General features: G+C 41.1%; 1 protein-coding gene across 1 annotated transcript; it reads left to right on the top strand.

Annotated features, from left to right (window-relative positions):
- Positions 1-22,042: 22,042 nt before the first annotated feature.
- Positions 22,043-22,660, top strand: LOC143581493 (uncharacterized). The gene has a single exon (XM_077064265.1). The coding sequence runs from the start codon at positions 22,043-22,045 to the stop codon at positions 22,658-22,660; it is 618 nt and encodes a 205-aa protein (XP_076920380.1).
- Positions 22,661-24,108: the final 1,448 nt, after the last annotated feature.

Consider the following 24,108-nt stretch of genomic DNA (forward strand, 5'->3'; position numbering starts at 1 on the left):
ATCCACGATCTTTGTCTTCGATAAGTTTTCCCTTTGTGGTTTCAACAGCTCAAACTTCTTCTCTTTTATACTTTCCTTCCAAACAATCTTCCAATAACTATCTCTTCACCAATCTTCTCTATCTCATCACTCGGTAGTACATCATCATTACCAACCAACTCATCATCCATCTCCTCTACGTCCACTACCACCACATCATCATCACCAGCTGCAGTTGTCGACTCCCCCTGAGTTGTGGAAGTTCCAAGAGCTTGATCAGTTCTTGGCAACTCACCACCTGCATCTTTCGACGCATTGGGATCATCGTCTCTATCATTTCGTCTCTTGGTCCTCAACTCATCGCCTTTACAGCTCGTCTCCCCCTGAGATGCCAAGAACTCCTTCAGAGCATCTATGATTTTTCCATGTTCTACCAGCAGGGACGACTGCATCTGATTCTCTGCAACTAGGCGTTGAATAGCCTGGGTCTGGATAAGATTTATCCTTGATTGTTCTGCCACGACCCTTTCAAGTGTTGCTATTCGTTCAGAGTCTGATAAGGTTGCGTCGAAATCAAACCTCAGATGTGATATATCTTGAGTGTACTGAGGAGGGATTTCCGATATAACCGGGACCTCAGAAGTAGACGTAACCGCAGGTGGTATCGTCACCGATAACCCTGCAGTGGCCACAACCGTCGACTCAATAAAGCATGCCACGACCTCCGTTGGAGTAAGAGTTGGAGGCGGCAACGAGACAATCTCAGGAGCCGATAGTTGGAAAGTAGTGGGTAGGAGGCCAAATGTAGATGAGGTAGCCACCACGGGAACATCTGTAGCGCTTGGCCTTGTAACCTGTAATGTTGAGGGAACCATTGTTATACTGGATAGTGCGGGTGGGGTGAAACGTACCACCCTCGAGCTCTCACCAGCTCCAGAACCTGCACCTATCCGTTCCCTTCTTGATCTGCGTATTAACTGTTGTACCTCTTCCTCATAGTCTGACTCGCTGTCATCATCAGTTCTCTTTCTCTTCCCATGTAGTCTTTCTCGAGTTACCATAATCCTTCTTGCCTCAGCCACTTCATCATCATAATCAGAACCAACCACCGTAGCAGCTGTCCTAGTAACATTCACAGTCGACACCCTCTCAACCGAGACTTGCACATACTCTCCAGAGTCTACCCGTTCCATATCAAAGTAGCCTTGACCTCCAAGCTCAGCATCAAGGTCCACGTTCTCCTCCGGTGACACAACAGGTGCAGCAGGTATAACTTGAGGTGCTCCTGCCTGTTGTGGTGCCGGGTCTCGAAACTCGTCCCCACGAGCAGGCACATACCTTGGGTAGATTAAGTACCCAAACAGTGGAGTATGGCGAGGACGGAGCTCAGGTTTGCTCCTCGCACTCGAAGATCTACATTGGGCGAAGATCCGTTTATTCACACTTTCAACGTATCTGATCGGACGGCGCTGAGGTAGCGTTGGAGCAACATGATTCAAGATCATTTGTAGGAATCTTGGATACATGATGAATCTCTCACGCGCCATCGCCCTTCTCTGACGATCAATCTCATAGAAGACCATCTGACTAAAGCTGTATCGCTTGTTGTAAGTCAGAGCAGTCATCGCCGACTGCATGGTCGCGCCCATGCCATCAGTGCCAGCCTTTCTCCCTAACATGCATACAATCATGACATGCATGAGAAAGCGCCACTGGTCAAGCAAAAACCCTTTCCTTCTCTGCGTATCCCCCAAGAGACCAGAGTATCCCATCCTCAAAAACGCTCCATCACGGAAAGGAGCCACAAACTCTGTCGGGTCATCCCTTGTCTCATTTTCAAACCGTAAAGCCGTCCGGATTTGTTCAGAAGAGAACTGAACAATCTGATTGTTGACTGTTGCGCGCATCACCGGGGGCTCGACTCTACAGTCATATTCCACGGTCTGCCAAAAATCCTCAATGTTGGGCAAGGATATCGGCAGTGTCGTAGTGATCGCGTGGAATATACGCGATCGTAACAGAAACGTGATGATTTCGCGGAAATCATCAACTCCGCTCGCCTCCGGATCTAATGTTATATACATGTTGTGACCCGGGAAGAACTGTCTTTGGTTATCACCTCCGTCATCACCGCCTGCACCACCTACTCCAGCTACAACAGCCATATCTGCAACAAACAGGCTAAGTTATATAAACGTCAAAGCAAATCACAAGTTCGCCTGTTACCATGAGCGAAGTTGTGATCTATTCTGTACAGGCGAAGTTAAAGGTGGGGCGAAGTTGGGAAACAACTTCGCTTCAACTTGAACTTCGTCTGTTAACTGTTAAGTAAAAAGGTCCAGGCGAAGTTAATGAGAACTTCGCCTAACCACAACATCGCCTCATAAACTGTTTCAAAAACTATTATCAGGCGAAGTTAAACCTCAGGAGAAGTTACGGATAACTTCGCATAAACTGTAAGTTCGCCGAATATGAAACGGCGACAGTTAAGGCTGTTCAATCGAATCGATTTGGACAATTTTGAAGATTTTGGCCAGTTAACACAAGATTTTGAGTCGATTTGGACGATTAATATGTTTACTATCACGTGAAAGTAAGTTTGAAAATCGGGTGTTAAGGTTCGAAAGACGAGGTCGATAATCGAGTCGAAACGACCGATGATTAACCTCAAAAACAATGATTATATGAAACTATAAACCCTACAGACCTTTAATCGACAATGAAATCGAGAAAGAATGAACACAGATTGAATCGAACGATAATACGATAAGTTCGCCGGTTGACAGGAAAGAATAAGTTCGCTGAGGTTTTTGAAATAATGAACAGGTTTGAACTAAAAACTTCTTTATATAGGATCACAGATGTACCGGCGAAGTTATGGATAACTTCGCCTATTGCAGGCGAAGTTATACACAACTTCGCTGATATTAAAATTTTTCAAAACAACCACATACTTTGAACAATTTGCAATTAAGTTTTAAAACGTCCTTTAAAGAGATAAATGATACGATCAAGACCAAGTAACAAGGTATAAAATCAAACAACTACAAAAGTAATGAAAATTTGAAAAATTAAAGTACACGGGATCAAATTTCAGTCTCGACAGGGACTACCATGTTTTAGAAAAGATCCGAACAGGAATCATACTTATTACGTGACTGTCACACAGATCCGTGTTTAGCTATATTATGACATAAAGAAACAGGTTGTAAGCAGGTAAATGACTTAGAATGGTTTTCATTGTTTCTGTGATACGGGTTAGGTTCAATTAAGCTCAAAACTTAAGTGAGCAACAACTCAGAGATTATGATGCCTCCTATCTATTCTCAAAGCGTATTTGGCTTTCCCCAAGTCACCCCGAGTTGACCTCGACCCGTAGTGTCTGATTAACTAGTAAGTACTCTTCGATCTCTAGTCTCTTCTTCCCGTACTCTTTGTTGCATCTTGATTAACTAGTAAGTACTCTAGAATGTCTCAATAACTCACATTTTTTTTTTAATATCAAACTTCAAAGTAGTAAACAACTGCAAGTCCCGAATCTGGATCACTGCAGTGTCTTGACACGCTATAATCGCTGGAATCAGAACACTCACGGGCTCGTGTATGACTGGGTAATCGCTTTTCTGCCTATCATTCGGAAAGATATATATGAAGACATGCACAACTCTTAAGGAGTTTCCACGTAAAATCGAGTAGATTTAGTTAGTATCACCTCTACTTTTACGCACCATAAAAAGCTACCATGACATACAATGACTGTTCTAAAGTCTTTTAGGCCTAATAACTTCACTAGTTAGGAACACAGAATCAGTATATCTATCACTTTCCAAGGTTGGATCAATTTTCTGTTAAACATAGCAAAGGTACTTCTTACGAAGTAGTAGACTTGAAAAATAATTTCATCTCCCGGAAAGAAAAAATTTTTTTTTTTAACTTCAATCGCCCCGATCAAATTGAAGTTTTCAGGTAAACGGCTGTCCCGAAGATCCAATGGATCAGCTGGACCGACCACATACAAGTATGTGTCCTTCTAACTAAGTATGATCGACTAATTTTCAGCGAAAGAATGAAAACACATCATAAACCGCCCCGGTCACTTTCAATCATCTGGTTATTGGCTATCCTCATATTCTACAAGTAGAAATGAGGACCAAACATATCCGAAGACATGTCCTTCAAACTGAGACAACCGACAAAATTCTAAACGATAGTTACGTTTTTTTTTTTAAACAAAAACATAAAGCATGGTTACTCGGGATTGATCATCCCATTCAGCTCAACAAGGTTTTGAAATCTAGTTTTGTCCAACGCTTTCGTAAACAAGTCAGCGAAATTATCTAGCGTATCAACCTTTTCGAGCTCAATCAGTTTCTTCTCAGCACAATCCCGTATAAAATGATGACGTATGTCAATGTGTTTAGTTTTACTGTGCTTAACGGGATTGTTAGTTACTGAGATAGCAGCAGTGTTATCAATGCAAATAGGAGTAAGAGTAAAATTCAGACCATAATCGCGCAACTGTTGTTGAATCCAAAGAACCTGGGAGCAGCAGTTGGATGCTGCCATGTATTCTGCTTCACAGGTTGAAATTGCGACTGAGGTCTGCTTCTTGCATTGCCAGGACACTAGTCTGCCACTAAGAAACTGACATCCACCAGTTGTAGACTTCCGACTCTGATTGCACCCTCCATAATCAGAATCTGTGTAGGCGACCAAATCCAAGTCTCCTCCTCTTGTGTACCACAACCCCAGCTTAGGTTTGCCTTTGAGATACCTCAATATTCTCTTCGCACCCTTCAAGTGAGATTCCTTTGGGTTTGCCTGAAAGCGAGCACAAAGACAAACAGCAAACATTATATCAGGCCTAGAAGCAGTTAAGTACATTAAAGAACCTATTATAGCCCGATATTGGGTTGGGTCCACGTCTGCATCGTTGTCTGACTCAGCACCCAATTTGTGGTTGACGCAGACTGGAGTATCGTATGGAGTGCTGTCCTCCATCTTGAAACGTTTGAGAACATCATGGACATACTTCGTCTGATGAATGAACATACCATCTTTCTTCTGATCAACCTGCAGTCCTAAAAAGAAAGTTAGTTCACCCATAGCACTCATTTCAAATCTCTTCTTCATGACGGCCTCAAACTCTTGACACATGGCGACCTTTGATGCAGCAAAGATAATGTCGTCCACGTAGACTTGCACCAGTAGAAAGTCGCTCCCTTTTCACTTGAAGAACAATGTGCTATCAATCTTACCTCTTTCAAACTCATTCTCAAGCAAGTAATCGGATAACGTTGAGTACCAGGCACGAGGTGCCTGATGTAGTCCATACAGCGCTTTACTTAGCTTGTACACGTGATCGGGAAAGTCAGGGTCAGGAAAACCCGGAGGTTGCTCAACGTACACAACCTCATCGACTTTACCATTTAGGAACGCACTCTTCACATCTAACTGAAAAACCTTCATCTCCTTATGAGCAGCAAATGCCAAAAACAGCCGAATGGCTTCCAATCTTGCCACAGGAGCAAACACCTCATTGTAATCAATCCCCTCTTGCTGATTAAAGCCTTTAACAACCAGCCTCGCCTTGTTCCTGATAACAATCCCTTTCTCATCTCTCTTGCATTTGAAGACCCATTTTGTGCCAATCGCATGCACATTCTTTGGTTTTGCAACCAAGTTCCATACCTCCATCTTCTTAAACTGGGCTAATTCTTCTTGCATGGCTTCGACCCACGAGCTGTCCTTGAAAGCCATTTGATAGTTCTTTGGTTCAATCTGGCTGATAAAGCAGGTGTACAAGCATTCGTTGATTATGCCTGATTCTTTAATGCTTGTGTAAACACAGGTGTGCTCATTCAAGCTTTGTCGTGTTTGTACACCATCGGACAGATCACCTATCACATTTTCCAGAGGGTGATTTTTGTGAATTCTCGTAGTCGGAACCGAACTGACATTCAGATTATCTTCCAAGTTCGAAGATAGCTCATCAATGGGTGATTGATGTTGAGAGTGAAACGGATTGATGAATTCCTCTTCAGTAGAGGCAGCAGGGGTATTGACAGCATTTGACGAGGAAGGCTGACATTCATCATACTGTGGTCGTTGCACCAAAGTGTCTTCCTCATCGCATATCATCTTCGTAGCAGTTCTTTCCTCAACTTCTGCAAAATCCAAATAAGGCATGTTAAAAGATTTAAAAAGTCTATCATAGTCGAAAACCGCGGCGGGTCCCGTGCTTGGTTTTGGTGATTTGTAACTTGTGATATCAGTGTTACACACCACCTCAACCTTGCTGGTCGATGTATTAAAGACCCGTCTGTTGGGAGTCCCAACAACGTATCCGACTAAGATTCCTTCGTCGGCTACTTCACCAAATTTAGAATTGGTCTTTAATATCGAACACGGGGACCCGAATGGTTCAAGACCACTCAAGTTGGGCATTCTCCCATGCATAAGTTCATAACAGGTTTTATTTAATCTTTTAACAGTTAACACTATATTAAGGATATAACAGGCTGTTACAACTGCTTCAGCCCAGAACACCACGGGAAGTTTCGAATCAGCCAGCATGGTTCTGGCTCCTTCAATTAAAGTTCTGTTCTTCCTCTCAGCCACTCCATTTTGTTGCGGTGTATACGGAGCGCTGTACTGGTGTTCAATCCCCTTCTGTAAGCAGAAGATCTCCATCTCATAGTTCTTGAACTCAGTCCCATTGTCACTTCTGATGTACTTAACCCTTTTTCCCATGATATTCTCAACCTTGGTAATCAAATTCTTTACCATCTGAACAGTTTCATCCTTTGACTTCAGGAAATATACCCAGGAATATCGAGAGAAATCATCAGTGATCACCAAGCAGTAAGATGTTCCTCCTAGACTTTTTACATTCACTGGACCGAAGAGATCCATGTGAAGTAGTTCTAGGGTACTGACTATAGAATTAATCTTCTTGGTGTGATGGGATTTCTTGTGTTGCTTTCCCTTCTTGCATGATAAGCATTGGTCTTCGAAGTTGAAATTCTTCAAGGGAACACCCAACACCAACCCATTGTTGACAATGTAGTTCATCTTCCGAAGATGAATATGCCCCATTCTCCTATGCCATAATTCGGACTCCGATTCAGTCGCTTTCGACAAAAGACACGATTCTTCTGTGGCCATTTCAGTCGACCTCATGTCCATGATATACGTATTCTTCTCTCTTGGAGCCTTCATAACAATCCAATCCTCGGGTATCTTAAAACCAGGATGCAACACAATCGCCTCATTCTTGGTAAAATGCACGGTGTAATCCTTGTCACATATCTGTGAAACACTCAGCAGATTGTGCTTCAATTCTTCAACAAAGTTCACTTTCTCTAAAGTCATCTTTCCATTCGTTACAGTCCCAATTCCTGTGATCCTTCCACCGCTCTCTCCAGCGAAACTCACTCTTCCTCCTTGAACAGGTTTCCATTCATGTAACAAATTCTTTTTACCCGTCATGTGCCGGGAACAGCCGCTATCCACAACCCATAGATTGTTTGCAGCCCTGTTCAACTGTTCCTGCACGATTAAAGCAGAGGGTTAAAATCTGGGGACCCAAGACCTCTTGGTCTTGGGTCGATACATCTCGTACCTTGGCTGTCCAAAGTTAGCATCAGAATAATTTCTGTATGTCCTGAGCGGATACCTTCTTGGAGATTGACTATGAGGCCATCCAAACCGTCGTGAATTAAATGAATTATTACTTATGGTTTGGTTGTTAGCAGTGAAAAACTGAGATCTATTTCTTTGAAAACCTGAATTAGACCAATTTCTGAATTTTGATAGGTTTTCATTTTTTCCATTATATTGATTACTGTTTCTTTTCTCAGATTTTGAAGGCCTCACACCTCTGAATTTCTGCTTCAGAGGGCAATCAGCAATTAGGTGTCCTAATTGATTACATCTGAAACAACTCCTGTGTTCAACTTTCTTTTCCATAAATGTTTTAGATGTTGAGGCTGTATTACTGCCCGTTTGTCTCACATAAGGTGGGACATACGGGTTTAGTGGAGATTTCTTTTCAGTTGTTTTATGTTTCTCCCCACTTTTTGGTAACACTGCCTCTTGCTTTGTCTCACTCGACTCGGAAGACTTGTCCGAGTTAGATGAGACAGGACTAGGCACAGAAATTTTCACACTCGAAACAGGCTTACTTGTTTTGCCTTTACTAACTTCTGGTTCTTTAATAGTAACCTTAACCGGAACTGTCTGACCAAAATCAACATCGACAGATTTCTGATTACTAGGATCATAAGTGTAATTATGATTGTAAGGTGGTGGAACTTCATGATAACCAATTCCTCCCCTTTTAACTGGGGAACCTTGATCACTAACGAGGTGATCAAGTATAGCGGAGGAATTTCTAAATTTCTCAAGTTTCCTGTTCAGTTCCACCACTTTCACCTGGTGATCAGCTATCTGTTTATCCCTTTCAGCTATTAGTTTGGTTTTCTCTTCTAAGACTTCATAGCTAAGATCAATAACTTGTATTTTTTCAGCTAAATTTGCTTTCAGACTTCTAATATCTTTTTCACTAGCTTTTATTTTTACTTTATAACTGTTTTCTCTAGCTTTAGTGAAATAATGATATTCTTTTAACGTTTTAAATTCAGCATCCAAACTAACAAACTGATCAGTTATAGTTTTCAGTTGTTCAGACAGATTTTCACATTTAGTACAATGAATTTTGGTACTTACCTCGGAGAGCTGGTCTTTCACATCTGCCATGTTAGCTTCATTTTGAGCTTCTGCCATGTAAGCTTCATTTTCGCCAGTCACTTTCTCACTATCTGCAGTCTCGATGTTTGCCAAATTGGCCTGTTCGAACACTTCTTCAGCATGCAGATTCCAGTTGTACTCTCCATTTTGTCTGGATATCATGGCTCTATTATCATTGACACCCCCACTCTGTTGTGTAGACCTGTTTTGACTGCGCTCTACACGTTCATTTGTGCACTCCTTTGCAAAATGGCCATTCTGTTGGCAGTTGTAACACCTAACCTTCGATTTGTCAAACCCTGGTCTCTCACCAACAAACTTCCTACCAGTCTTCTTCATAAACCGCTTAACCCTTCTCACAATCATCGCCATCTGCCACTGCAGATCCATCTCTTCCAGATCATCAGCATCGATCTGATCATAATCTTCATCCAAAGTTGCTGGATCAACAATTTTACCCTTGATGTAATTTTCATACGAAGCAATGAAAGATGCGTAGAGAGCAAACTGCTGTTCAGCAGATTTAACACTCATGGGCATCTTCGAGTAGTTGTTGTTTAAGACACCTGGGGAAAAACTACTCTTGGTTACTTGAGGGCTAGAAGCATTAGATCCACCAGCTACAAAGCACACATCACCATTCATGTTGAGAGATACATGACCGTCATGTGTTGAGTTAGCACCCGACTCTCCCTTTGAGTAGTAAGCAGACGAATCAGACTTCGAACTTGAACTTGAGTTGACCTTTGCACCATACATTCCTGGATCTTGAACCTGATCAGTAGATGTCTCTTTTCAAACCATGTTTAGTTCAAAAGTTCGTAGCTTGTTTACTGCCGTTTCCAAATCATAGTCGGAAAAGTCTTTGTCTTCTCTCATCAACACGGTGTACATCTCCCATTTCGGTGGGAGAGCATCAAGAAGCTTTTTAACAATCTCATCTTCTTTGTAAGTAATAGAATAATTGCTGAGTTCTGTCATCAGATGATAATATCTAGTGATGATATCATCAAGTGATTCATTCTTCAGATACTTGAAGACCGAGAACTGGGTTTTAAGTAGTTTAATCTTTGAAGCACGGATTCCCACATTACTCTCAAAACGGTTTTCAAGCGCTTCCCAAAGCTCTCTGGCAGTTTTGTACTTTCTGAAGGTGTGTAGAATCTCTTGTGGAAGAGCCATTGTAATTGCTGCATGAGCTTTGCTTTCGGGCTCATACATTTTCTTCTCTTCTTCTTCCATCTTGCTGTATTTCTTAATCTGATCACGACCCTCATATTCAGCAGTTGGTGGAATGTAGCCATCTTGTATACACACCCACATTTTAGCATCTTGGTACTTGACATATTGTTCAAACCGATCCTTCCATGCCACGAAGTCGGTTCCTTTCAGCATCTTTGGGGCCTTAGTAGCTGAACCTGCTTCCACTTCCATCTTCACCAGTTCCGTAATGTTTATTGAAGTCATCTTTTACGAAACACAAAGAAACCCGAAAAATAAAAATTTTCTTCTTAACAGTACTGTAGGCGAAGTTATGGATAACTTCGCTTAAATCTGAACTTCGCTGATTCTGAACTTCGCTCACTTTCTTAAATTCGCCTGATTTGGCGAAGTTGTGAATAACTTCGCTTGAGGTAAGCGAACTTGTGAGGTAGGCGAAGTTGTGGGTAACTTCGCTTGAGATAAGCGAACTTGAGAAGGTAGGCGAAGTTGTGGATAACTTCGCTTAACCTTATATCTTCGCTGAAACCCTACTAACAGTGACGGCAACTTCGCCTGATGAACACGATGGTTTTTGCAGGTTTGATTTCTGGATTTTGCGAGGTTTGTGACGGTGTAAAAAGTTGTTTATGATTGCAGGAGGTGAGTAGGACACAAAAACACAGTAAACTCGTCCTGCGAATAGTCGAACGGAACGATTTCTACACCCGCGTGATAATCCCGAACCACAATCACGAGCAAAAAGCTCTGCTACCAATTGTAGGTTCCTAGCCGGATCTACACGAGATATCGCGTTCTACGTAGGTGCGGAATCCCTACGTAAGACGTTACGAGCGTAGAAGACGATACGATTAAACACGTTACAATAAACACAAACACGTTATATTGCAACCGTAAACACGTGATACAAAGATCACCAAATACAGACTCTCTCTAACTCGTTCTCTGAATAATAAACTGAATTCGTTGGAAATCTCAATAATCCGTAACCTAAACAGCTTATATAGACACGACAACTTCGCCTGGCATGTTCAGGCGAAGTTGTCCCTAACTTCGCTTGTCTAACAAGTTCGCCCATATCAGCGAACTTGTTAGCAACTTCGCTTACATACAAAACATAAATCTAACTAACACGATTACAGACACTTGACACTGAACTACTGACATCTTGCACCAACACAGACTCTTTTGATGAATGCAAGTCTTACTTAGCTGGAAAACTCGCCAAAGACTCCTTCACTCATAAGAATGAACGAGCAAAGGGATCTACTAGGACTCATATATATTGATGTCTGCGACCCTTTCAGAACCATGTCTAGAAATCATGAAAGATACTTCATTTCTTTTACTGACGATTATAGTTGATATGCTTATGTGTATCTTATAAAACATAAGCATGAAACTTTTGAAAAGTTCAAAGAGTTTCAAAACGAAGTGGAAAACCAGCTTGGAAAAACAATTAAAATGCTTAGATCAGATCGAGGTGGAGAGTATCTCAGCTCAGAATTCATCAATCATATAAAAGAGCATTGGATTGTTTCACAGCTCACTCCACCGGCACACCCCCAACATAATGGCATGAGCAAGAAGAGAAATCGAACCTTGCTAAACATGTCTAATCGATGATGTGTAGAACTAACTTTCCTCACTTCCTTTGGAGCCTTGCCTTTATGAGCGTCGCCCGCATTATCAATCGAGCTCCAACTAAAAAGGTAAGCAAAACCCCATATGAGATATGGCATGGACATAAACCCAATTTGTCTTTCCTTAGAGTATGGGGATGTGATGCATATGTCACCATCGATTCTAATGACAAGCTTGATCCTCGCGGTGTAAAGTATGTTTTCATTGGATACTATAACCAAAGAGGATATTATTTCTACCATCCTAATACAAATTTGATTTCTATCAAAAGGAACGGGAACTTCCTCGAGAAGGAAATTCTCGATCGAGGAACTGGAAATAATATTGTCAATCTTGAAGAAATTCAAGAGCTACAAATAACCGTTGAGGAAGTTGGAATGTCTGATCAGAAAGATGTTGTTGCTGATACATCAGACATAAACACTAGTGTTTGCAGTAGTAGGACTCGCGTACCATATTCTAAATACCTATGGCATCTAGATGGTCCCGAAGTCCTATTAGTATCCGAATTAAATGAAGAACCTACTAACTACAAATCTGCTATCTTAGATATGGAATCTGAGAAATGGCAAGCTGCCATGAACGCCGAGATGAAATCCATGCATGACAATAAAGTTTGAAACTTGATTGAGCTACCCCTCGAAATTCGGGTGGTAGGGAGCAAGTGGATTTTCAAAAGGAAAACCGACATGCATGGAAATGCACAGACTTATAAAGCACGGCTAGGCGTGAAAGGTTTTGTTCAAACTCAGGGTGTTGACTATGATGAAACCTTCTCGCCCGTTTCTATGACTAAGTCGTTAAGGATATTACTTGCCATAGCCGCGTATTATGACTACGAGATATGGCAAATGAATGTCAAAACTGCTTTTCTTAATGGACACCTTTCTAAAGATGTCTATATGGTTTAACCTGTCGATCCCAAATATCTTAACAAGGTGTGCAAATTGAATAAGTTCATTTATGGACTTAAACAGGCATCTCGCAGCTGTAATCTTTATTTTAATGAGAAAATCAAAGAGTTTGGTTTTATAAAAAAGGAAGATGAGCCTTGTGTTTACAGAAAGGCTAGCGGGAGCACTATATCATTCCTCATCCTGTATGTGGATGATATACTAATCTTTGGAAACAACATTACTATGCTTAAGGAAGTTAAGCACTGGTTGGGATCTTGTTTCGCAATGAAAGATCTCGGTGAAGCTGCTTATATTCTAGGAATCAAGATCTACCAAGATAGGTCTAAGCGACTTCTAGGGGTAAGTCAAAGTACATACATGGACAAGGTAATGGCACGCTTCTCAATAGATAACTCCAAGAAAGGAGCTGTTCCCATTGCTAAAGGAACTGTGTTGAACAAATCGCAATCTCTGGCAACAGACATTGAAACTAAACACATGCAAGCAATTCCATATGCTTTAGCGATTGGTTCTATCATGTACGCTATGTTTTGCACTCGACCTGACGGCTCATATGCTTCAAGCATTACTAGTCGTTTTCAGAAAAATCCTGGTGTTGCTTATTGGACTGTAGTAAAGAACATTCTAAGGTACCTGAAAAGAACTAAGGATATGTTCTTAGTGTTTGGAGGAGTGGAAAAAGTGCTCACTGTAAGGTGTTACACTTATGCTAGCTTCTAGATTGACTAAGATGATTCTCGCTCATAATTAGGATTCGCATTCACTCTCAATGGAGGATCTATTTACTGGAAAAGCTCCAAGCAGATTTTAGTAGCAGATTCTACCACCGAATCAGAATACATAGCTGCATCAGATGTTGCTAAGGAGGATGCTTAGATGAAGAAGTTCATCACTAACCATGATGTGGTTCCGAGTATTGATAAACCAAGGTGTTATGTGATCACACAGGTGCTATTGCTCAGGCCAAAAAGCCTAGATCTCATCACAGAGCCAAGCACATTCTAATGAAGTTCCACATTATACGGGAAATATTGGAACGAGGAGACATCATAATAAGCAAAGTAGACACAGATCAAAACCTATCAGACCCGTTCACTAAGCCGATGGCTCAGGACAAGCATTACCAGCACAGGGATGCTATCGGTCTTAGATTAGTTGGTCATTTGTTTTGATTTAGTATTTGGATGTATGAACATTTAAAAAGTTTTCATGGTTAATTGCAAATGTTGAATCTTATAACCGTGTTTATTTTAATACGTTTAAATCCATAAATATTGTAGTCTAAATTATCCATAGTCGATCAGACTCATGGGAATGATTATGAAGAAAGACTATTCTGACTTTGGACTCAAGGAGTTGACTTCCAAACTCACAGACCTCATTACGAATGGCGTTAGATGTAACTCGCATTAAATTATCTTCATGGATCTTAGTCATAAGATGTTTTGATATTGGTATACTCATTTAGTATCCTTAGACCTAATATACATATTAGAACTTTAGTTTACCAAAGGTTATTCTTTGATCAATGTCAACCGCTATCGCGTAACTGCCAGCCACAAAGGCATTGGTTGGGAATAATCTGAAGTTCAGTGGGAGTTGCATGTAGTCAAGATGGTATCCTGTACTCATATATAATATGTAACAGTTAGATATCGTGGCGCCTAGTTGATTCAAATTGGTGAAGTGTGAGGCCTCACCCAAACTTACTATGCGTTTGATTGGACCACTTTGATTCTATATCAAGAAAAATAATGATTAAACGCACATGAGATTGAATCTGATCCATGTCTCATTGTTCAATTGGTGTCTTATACGAAGAGGATAGATGAAGACGATTACCATAAGCTCATTGTCTTGCTGTGTATTCCAAGCTGTTTTGGTTAGTGACTTTAAAATGTCATAACTTGTTAGGGGTAGCCATGTGTAGCTAGAGCACTGTTGGCAGTCAGCGTTGAGGAACTTAACCAGAAATCGTCCAGGTGGGAGACTGTTGGATTTATGGACTGGTTCGGTTAAGTCAACGGGGTTAACCGAGTTATGACCTATGAGAGTTACACCTTAGGCAACGAGCTTAAAACCCGCTTAAGTTAGTTAACTAGGTTTGACATATATTAACGAGTTATTTATGGACTGGGCTTTGGAAATTAGAGATGGGCTTGGTGGCCCAGTTTGGCTTAACTAGTTTACTAATAAACCAATTAACCTAATTATATGAAAAGGATTAAGATTATCAAAATCCAAGCCACCAAATAGTTTTTGGCTCTTTCTTTCTCCACCCCACCATCGCCGGCCACCTACCCACTAGAAACCAGCACCCGCCGCCACTGCTGCTGCCACTGTCTTCCAGCCACTGTGACACTGCCGACGCTTTTGATGCTCGTGTGCTCCGCCACCATCGGGTCTTGTTTGGTCACCTGACGAAGTTCGTTATTCCTTGGTGTCTCGACCAGCTATTTTTTAACCGAGGTAAGATTAAATATTGTCGGTTTGATTTATATTTAATTTGGTTGTTACTATTACTTTGCTTGTATGGTTTTGTAAGCAGATCATGTCGGGTTTGTTAAAGTGTTGATTACTCGTTTTTCCGCTGCGCTCATATTGGTTAATTTGATTAATTAAATATTTGGCTTATTATTGAACCGGGTTTAATAATAATATTTTTGACTGATTACCATTGGAACCCAACATACTGTTCATTTTATTTAATGCTATATTATTAAACATTCACCTTAAGCCATGAAAGGAGGTGGTGAAATAGCAGGGGTGGGTGTAGGTGGTGGGTCAATGGTGGACTGGTGGTAGAAATGCACAGAAAGCTTCAACAATGACATCATAGACAAGGGTATTACTGATGTTTATAGTGAGTTGGATTTTACTAAGATCATAAAAAAACTCTTTTAATGATATATATCTGAGGAGCCAACCCGTTAGACGGGTCTCATAAGTAGGCTCTAGCCCAACAAAGGTAATAAAGAGCCCAAGACAAGGAGTCCAATAAGGAGGACATTCTAGAATGGTACTTGGAGGGAAATGGATTTGGAGGAAAATGACTTACTGTGAAGCTGATCCGGTTGGTGGCCCAAGGCATGGCTGTCGCAAGATAAGGAGCTTGGCTCAGGGGATAAAGATCTAAGAGGCCGTAGAATCGGAGGAAGGTAGAATAGGCTGATGGACATGTGTAACATGAATGTAACCGCTAGATATTGTATCTAACTCCTCCCCTCTATATAAGGGAAGGGGGAATAATGTAATGAACATGACATAAACATTCTAATACTCACAAATACAACATTGATCACCATTCTCTCTAAATCTTGTTAGGAACATCCCCTCGGTGGGAAGAGGTTCCAACATTGGCGCCATCCATGGGACCTCTTGATCACAGGTCTCATCTCAAAATTGTGAAGAAGAATGGCTGATCAAAACCAAAGCAACACACCACCGATGTTCCCCATGAGCTCGGGGAAGAGCAACGTGGTGAATAAACTAGGAGAAACAAGCACGACAAGGCACGAAGTAGGTATTCAGCAAGATGCTGATGTACCCGTGTTAATCGAAGATGAAACTGAACAAGATGACGCCGAGAGGAATGATCCAAGAGACGAGGGAAATGAGAAAGAAGGATGGAAGGTCACTCCTGAGTTCATAAGAGCTCACAAAGACGCCTTGAGGGCTTTCTTGGAGGAACAAGAGAAGAAGGAAAGCTAGAGACCCTTTCAGCTCGACTCTCATTCGAGACTCCAGGGCCAGATCCGAACGCAGATGACAGAGATGTTACGGACAGAGGTCCTGATTCGCTACTAGAATCCTTGGTGACTCTCCTTTCTGTAGTCAAGGGAAAGGAGAAGACCCAATGGGGCCGTCTGGAAGCTCCCTACCGGCCCAAAGATACATCTGACGTCTCCAAGTTCACCAAATGCATAGCCGAACCCCCACTACCCCCGAAGTTGCGATACCCATCCATGGTAGATAAGTACGACGGTACGCAAGACCCGGAGGACCCCTACACGCCTTTAGAGGAGCTGGGCTTATGAGTGGTTGGTCCACGCCTGTGTGGTGTCTCATGTTCCCCCGAACACTAACGGGGGGATCACGGGTTGGTTTGATAGCCTAGAACCAGGGAGCATCGATGGCTACGAAGAGCTACGTGAGAAGTTTCTTTGAAACTTTAGACAGCAACGAAAGGCCATGAAAAACCCCAACCAGATCCTACACATTCGAAACAAAGATGAGGAAAAGGTGGAGCAGTTTATGGAAAGATATGTAGCCAAAAGTATGAACATCAAGGGAGTTTCGAATGTGATGAAGATAAGTGGTTTTATCTGCGGGGTAAGGTTTCCCAGCTCACGGAGAAACTGGGAGAGGACTTCCCTACTAAATTTGATCAAATCATGGATAGGGTTAGAGCTTTCGTCAGGGGTAAGGACACTGGGTCCAAACTGAGAGAGTGTGAAGGAAGGAAGGGAGTCTTCAAACAAGGGGCTCAGGAGGGAAACATGTGGGGGGAGCCCGAGCTACTCAAGGGAGGTCCTTTGGGGAGTGGGTGAGATTTACTCTTTACAGGCCTCTCTATCCCCCGTCTTCTACTCTCTCCTATTATCCCTTGGATCTCCCTACCTACATCCAGCATAAGGTCCCTCGTTATAGGCCTCCCCTGGGCGAAAGATTGGGATCGGGGTCGGGAGACGTAATGGTGACTGAGAAAACCAAGTATGTCCCCAAACCTACTGGTCCTATGAAACAACCTTACAGGCCCCACCCCAGGGGTACTACAATTATAACAAAAGCAGGGACACACCACTAAAAACTGTGTCCAGTTAAAGAGGCTGTGGGAGGCTGCGTTGAAAGCAAGGCAACTGCCACTGCCATCTAAGGAGTCTCCTTTGAAAGTTAAAGAGGAAGACAAAGACAAACACTTAGTGGACATGATTAGGAGGCGGGAAGGCGATGAGGAGAGCAAGCAGAGAGCGCCCAAGGTGACAAAAATTGAGGCGTTCCCATCGAATCCCTCGTGGATGAATGTGGGTTTGTCATTTTTGGGGCTGAGTAATGAAGACGCTAGGGAGATACCACTAAACATATTAGCTAGTGTGGCAGGACAACGCATACACGTCGACAGGGGAAGTGGTGTAGAAGTCATGTAAGAACATTGCTTCGCCAGGCTCCAGAGGGAGATCAGGAATCTTTTAGAAGAAGATTCGTGCCTGTTAGTAGGGTTCTCGGTGGAAGTTGTGAAACCTTTGGTTTCATTAACCCTCATTTTCAGTCTCAGGGATGGAGAAAGGGTCCAGACAGTACATTTAAGATTCTCAGTAGTGAGATCTCCGTCCGAATACAACATCATACTCGGACTCCCCGGAATGAGATCACTCAGAGAAATAGCCTTCATGGCACATGGCTGCATAAAATTCCCCACCCCTAAAGGAGTAGCCACTATATTCTCCTCGGCCGAGATTGTTGCAAGTGTGGGATTAGGGATGAGCCAAAGAAGAAGCAAGAAAGAACGGAAGAATGGGTTTTAAATTGGGAATGTCTAGAGCAAATAGTGAAGACAGGGGCCCTACTGTCTGAAAAAGGGAAAGTGGGATTGAAGAAACTTTTGTTAAGAAACACCGATGTATTCGCATGGAAGTATGAAGATATGACAGGAATACCACGAGATCAGGTACAACATAGCCTCAAGGAATTCAACTGGATGGAACATGTCAAACAAAAAAAGAATAGTCTGGGGCCAGAAAAAAGCAGGTTGTTTTGGAAGAGACTTGGAAGTTATTGCTAGCAGAATTAGTGAGAAAGGTGAAATGTAACATTTCGGGTTTCCGTTTAATGCTTTTGTAATCGTTACCCGACCCGGTTCATGTTCGGGTGAGATTAATAAAAGATTTCTTTTATTTAATTATTTCTTGTATATATTTATTATTAAACTATCAAAGAATGGCAAAAACAACCCCTAAACTAACTTTAATCCCCTTTTGCACCCATTTGTAAAGCTCAAGGACCAATCTGCAAATATTATTCAAAATTAATAATAATAAATAAATCTATTTCTTCTTCTTGCCTCCTTCTCCTTCGGCCGACACTCAAAACCCACTTTTCTTGGACCTTAATTCTCGGATTTAATCAAGAAAGTGATCTCATGGAATCGTTAACTACAAAAAATCGCTTCACGCCGACACTTTAATTATAGAAAACGAATCAAATTTACAACAAATACAATCAATGCAATCCATGGCTGCCTATGGCTTCATTACGCTATATAAACACAACCAGAATTCAATTAATTGTGCACACACATTCCTCTCAATCTCGCGAATCAAAACCCTAACTCAATTACAGTTGACAAAGCCGTATGGACCTGTTCCCAACTCAAGTTTGGCCGCGACCCATCTGTTGATCTTTAACCCTCAATCTGCAATGATAAACTATAATTAATACATGGTTTATACTCGTTTCTGTCTGCTAATCAATAACCCTAACTTGATTTAATCAAACAATAAACAAATAATCGAATTCAAGATCTAGAGCTTGTTATCATATTTGGGTTTAACAGTGTGTCTGTATATATTAAAGTTTTCTGATCTTGTAACCAAGTTAAACACCTGCCATGATGGCAGGTGCATAGTTTGTTAACTTCAGACCGGCTGGGGACGCGGGTTCGAGCCTCCCCAGGCCCGGTTTTTAGGGTTTTTATTTTTTTAATGATTTTAAATCACTTTTTAACCATTAAATTAAATACATAACATTTAATAAACATTAATTTAACGAAATCGAACCTCGAGATGACTATTTCCCCTCATCTTGGCCCTAGTTTCACAACTTTCTTTTATATATACATATATATACCTTTATATAATGAGTATATATATTCTTATATTAAATATAGTTAAATGTTTTACCACTCGTTTAAATACACCGATCTGATAACTTATTGACGTTCAAATAGTAAAGTGCTTAATCCATCTATTACGTAACATGTCTTCAAAACTAGTATGTACTTTTCGTCAAAATATATATAAATATATAATGATTAATTATTCATAATTTATAAATATCATATCTTGGTTACATATAACCATTAACGTTTACCAATACCAATAATAATAATTAATAATAATTAATAATAATAATAATAATAATATTAATAATAATAACAATAACAATAATAATAATTTTGAGCATAAAATTAATGAAGTTCTAATAATAAACTTTTACTTAAAACAATCGAATCCTAAATTCGTTATGTCTTGTTAATACTTCGCTTATATTTAATTAACATTACCCTTAACAATTAGGGAATCTTTGTTGACGTATCTCGAAGGCTTGAACGTTTTCATCTTCACTTTTTATTATCTCATCCTCATTAATTAATCCACAAATAAGGTAAGTAATTCACATCCCCCTTTTTACCGTTTTATATTTTGGAGGCGTTATTGCTAATCATTTTTACTACAATTACACTATTTGCGTTATATGATATTGCTCAATTAGTTATACGTGTAAATGTGACTATGTGTTTATTTTATTTTGGGTGGTTGGTATCTCATCCTCATCCTCATTAGTATGATCATACGTCGTCGGAGTAGCTCGTTATCCATAGGATTCGAGTGAAAAGACAACTTTTATATTGTTGCTATATTATTGTTATCTAGTTGTAGTGTTTCATATTATCGTAAGGAATTGTCATTTTTAATATTATATGTATTCAAAAACCGTGATTACTTGCTCAACTTTATGTTGACAAACTATGTATTTTCTCGCATGGCGCAGGTAGTTATTTGGGATGAAGAAACAAGCTAAGGAATAGTTGACCTTAGGTTGCATGATGAATTAAAGACTTATTTATTTCTTTTTATTTAATTGTAATGTTTATTTCCATGAGACAATGTTTGTACTTTTGCGTTCTTGAATAATATGAAATGACTAATTTAGATATTGACACGTGTATTTACTTTAGTGTCCTTTGAGCTATGATACAATTATGTCGAGCCCCGGCATATTCCGCCTTAGGTTGGGGTGTGACATGAGATATCCTCAATGGATATCACACCCGGTAATGATTGCCAAATCAGACCACAGTTGGCGGATGTTTATCGAATTTAAGGACATGAATAAAGCATGTCCCAAAGATGCCTACCCCTTGCCATAAGTAGAAAAGAAGATCGAATCTCTAGCCTAGTTCCCCCCTGAGGTGTTTCTTGGACGCCTACAAAGGATATCATCAAGTACAGATGAACCCTAAAGACGAAGAGAAGACGACGTTTTAGACTGATGAGGGAACCTATTGCTACACGAATATGCCGTTTGGGATGGAAAATGCAGGAGCAACGTATCAACAGTTCATGGATGAACTTTTTGAAGAACAAAGGAAGAGGAACGTTGAGATCTATGTTGACGAACGAGTCATCAAAAGCAGAAACGAAGAAGGAATGTTGAACGACATCAAAGAAACGTTCCAAACCCTATGAAGAGCCAAAATGAAACTAAATCCAAGAAAGTGTTCCTTCGGGGTTGAGGAGGGAAAATTCCTGGGGGTACTAGTAACAAAGGAGGGAATCAAGGCCAATCCCGAGAAAGTAGAGGCACTGCTCCAAACGAAACCCCCGAAGAACTTTAAGGCACTGCAAAGGTTAAACGGGAGGTTATTAGCCCTAAACAGGTTTCTTTCCAAGATAGCAGAAAGAACCCTCCCGTTCATGGCTGTTTTGAGAAGAAGCACCAAGAAAAGCAAGTTTTGTTGGGACAGTGAATTAAAAAAGGCCTTCTATGATCTAAAGAACCACCTGTGTAAGCTCCCTACCATAGCAACCCCTCAGCCTAGGGAGGTACTGACCTTATATCTCTCACACACGACAAAGACAATCAGTTCCGTGTTAATGGTCGAAAGAGAGGAGGCACAGGTACCCATATACTTCGTCAGTCGTACATTGAAAGGACCGAAGGAGAGGTATCTGTCGGTAGAAAAATTGGTTTTGGCCCTCATTTATACGGCTAGGAAGCTACGACGATACTTTCAAGCACACGCCATACAAATACTTACCAACCAGCCTTTACAACAATTACTGTCAAAACCGGAGGCATCATGGTGGCTGACCAAATAGGTAATTGAACTGGGGGATCACACCATCGAGTACAAGCCTCGAACCGCCTTCAAAGGGTAAGTGATGGCTGATTTTTAAAAGAAACAAAAGAAGACGAAGAAGAGGAAAAGAGGGAAGAAACGACAACTGCCAAGATAGATGAAACAAAAGAAGCAACACCAGGGAGAGCCTTATGGAACATGTATATGGACGGGGCTTCCAATGAAGAGGGAAGTGGGGCAGGACTCATCTTAGTGAGTCCCGAAGGCATCGAGTTAACTTACGCAGTACGACTAGGTTTTCCAGTACCAACAACGAGGCCGAATATGAGGCATTGCTAGCTGGCCTCAAAATGCAGAGAAGGTAAAAGCTAAGAGATTCAAAGCCCATGTTGATTCTCTGCTAGTGGCCAATCAAGACGGGGGAAGTTATGATGCCAAGGATCCTAAAATGAAGGAGTACTTAAGAGTGACAAAGGAGCTATTAAAGAAGTTCGAACATGCAAAAGTAATGCACATCCCCAGAAGTTCCAACGAAAAGGCCGATGCCTTAAGCAAGTTTGCGGATGTAGCTTTTGATCACCTGGCCAAAGAAGTAAAAGTAGAGACCCTCAAACAACCACTAGTAACAGAAGTAACAATAGCCTACACAAAAGTGTCAAAAGACAACTGGATAACCCCACTCATGAAATACCTCCAGGAGGGGATAGTCCTAGATGACAAAGAGGAAGCAAGAAAGTTAAATTTTCGAGCTTTGCAGTATGAAGTGATCGAAGGGACCCTATATAGGAAATCCTACGTGGGACCTTCCCTCAAGTGCATTGATCTAGAGGAAGCGGAATATGTAATCAAAGAAATACATGAGGGAATATGCAGGATGCATATGGGGGCAAAGATGGTTGTAGCACGAGCCATGAGAGTCGGATTTTACTGGCCGGCAATGTTCTTGAGTGTCCTAAAAGAGATACAGAAGTTTGACCATTGTCAAGTGCACGCTCCAGTGGGAAGGAAGCCCAGGTCAAATCTAGTACTGGTAAGTTCTAGTTGCCTTTCCAAAAATGGGGAATAGATATAGTGGGCCCTTTTCCGGAGGGGACATGAAAAGCTAAGTTCCTGGTAGTGGCAATTGATTATTTCACTAAATGGGTAGAGGCCAAGCTACTAACAACAATCACTGGGCAACAAATTAAGAGGTTTGTATAGGAAAACATTATTTGCCGATTTGGGTTATCACACTCCATTGTTAGTGACAACGGGAAGCAGTTTGCTAACAATCCTTTTCGTGACTGGTGTGACCAATTGGTGATAAAGCAAGTGTTTACTTCGGTAGCCCATCCCTAGGCTAACGGCCAACTGGAACGGGCTAATCGAAGCATAGTCAAGGGAATCAATGGAAGGTTGGGAAGACAGAAGGGATCATGGGTGGAAGAGTTGCCCCATGTTTTGTGGGAACACAGAACGATGCCAAAAACTAGCAGTGGGGAAACATTGTTCAGTTTGACGTACGGAACAGAAGCAACGATACCAGTGGAAATCAGATCCCCCACATGTCGAGCTTTTAAAAGGGGGGATGAAAATGAATAAGATTTACGTCTAAATATGAGTTTGGCAGAAGAAAGGAGGAAAGAAGCGGCAAGAAAAGAAGTAGAATACAAGAAGAAGGTGGAGAGATACTACAATGCCAGAGTTCGGGAGGTCAAGTTTGAAAAAGGGAATATGGTTCTAAGAGAAAATGAGGCAAGTAGGAAGGAAGATCAAGGGAAGTTAGTGCCCAAGTGGGAAGAACCTTATCAGGTCACATGGGCTGGGGAAAAAGGGGCCTACAAATTGGCCAATCTTTCAAGGAAAGAAGTACCAAGAACATGGAACTCCATGCAATAAGGAAGTATTATGCATAAGACACCTAAGTCGGAATCAAGAGTCAGGAAATAAAGAACCTATCAAGGAGGGAAATCATGGAAAAAGGGCATAACTTGTTTTTTTTTTCTTTTGAAAAATCTTGATGTAAACATGATCCTAATGCGTAGTAAAAGTTTTGGTATATAAAGATACATGGCATTTGTATTCCTAAAAACAAAAATGAGATAAGTCATATAATAAAAGAAGCGAGCCCGTCTCGCCAAAGAAAATAAGCACAACACGTGAGTCTATCTCGTAGAAACTCATTCAAACCCCCTATTTCTTCGTCCCAAGGGACAAAAGGGAAAGCCTCACCGATAGGATACATGGTTAACCAAACATAGTGCATAACGTTCATGAATTATAAAAAAAACTATGACAAAGTACCAAAAGGGATTAGCATATAGAAACATTAAAGGAAATTATGTCTAATACAAAACACACCCACACAGGGTTACACAGCATAATTGTCCAAACCATAGCCACACTAAGAGTAACAAAGCACAAACGATACAAATAACAACCCCCGAAGGGGCAGAAAACATAATTGTTCAAACAACGAACAACGAACTAACAAGAGAAGTGATCAAACCATGGAAAAAACTCATCAAGGAAGAG

The sequence above is a fragment of the Bidens hawaiensis genome, unplaced genomic scaffold, assembly GCF_021521415.1.
Source record: "Bidens hawaiensis isolate Kalapana, Puna unplaced genomic scaffold, B.hawaiensis_p1.1 tig00031079_1, whole genome shotgun sequence".
NCBI classification, from domain to species: domain Eukaryota; kingdom Viridiplantae; phylum Streptophyta; class Magnoliopsida; order Asterales; family Asteraceae; genus Bidens; species Bidens hawaiensis.

Excerpts from the sequence above, each read along its gene's own strand:
- LOC143581493 (XM_077064265.1), top strand. The coding sequence starts at position 22,043 with ATGAAGGAGTACTTAAGAGTGACAAAGGAGCTATTAAAGAAGTTCGAA.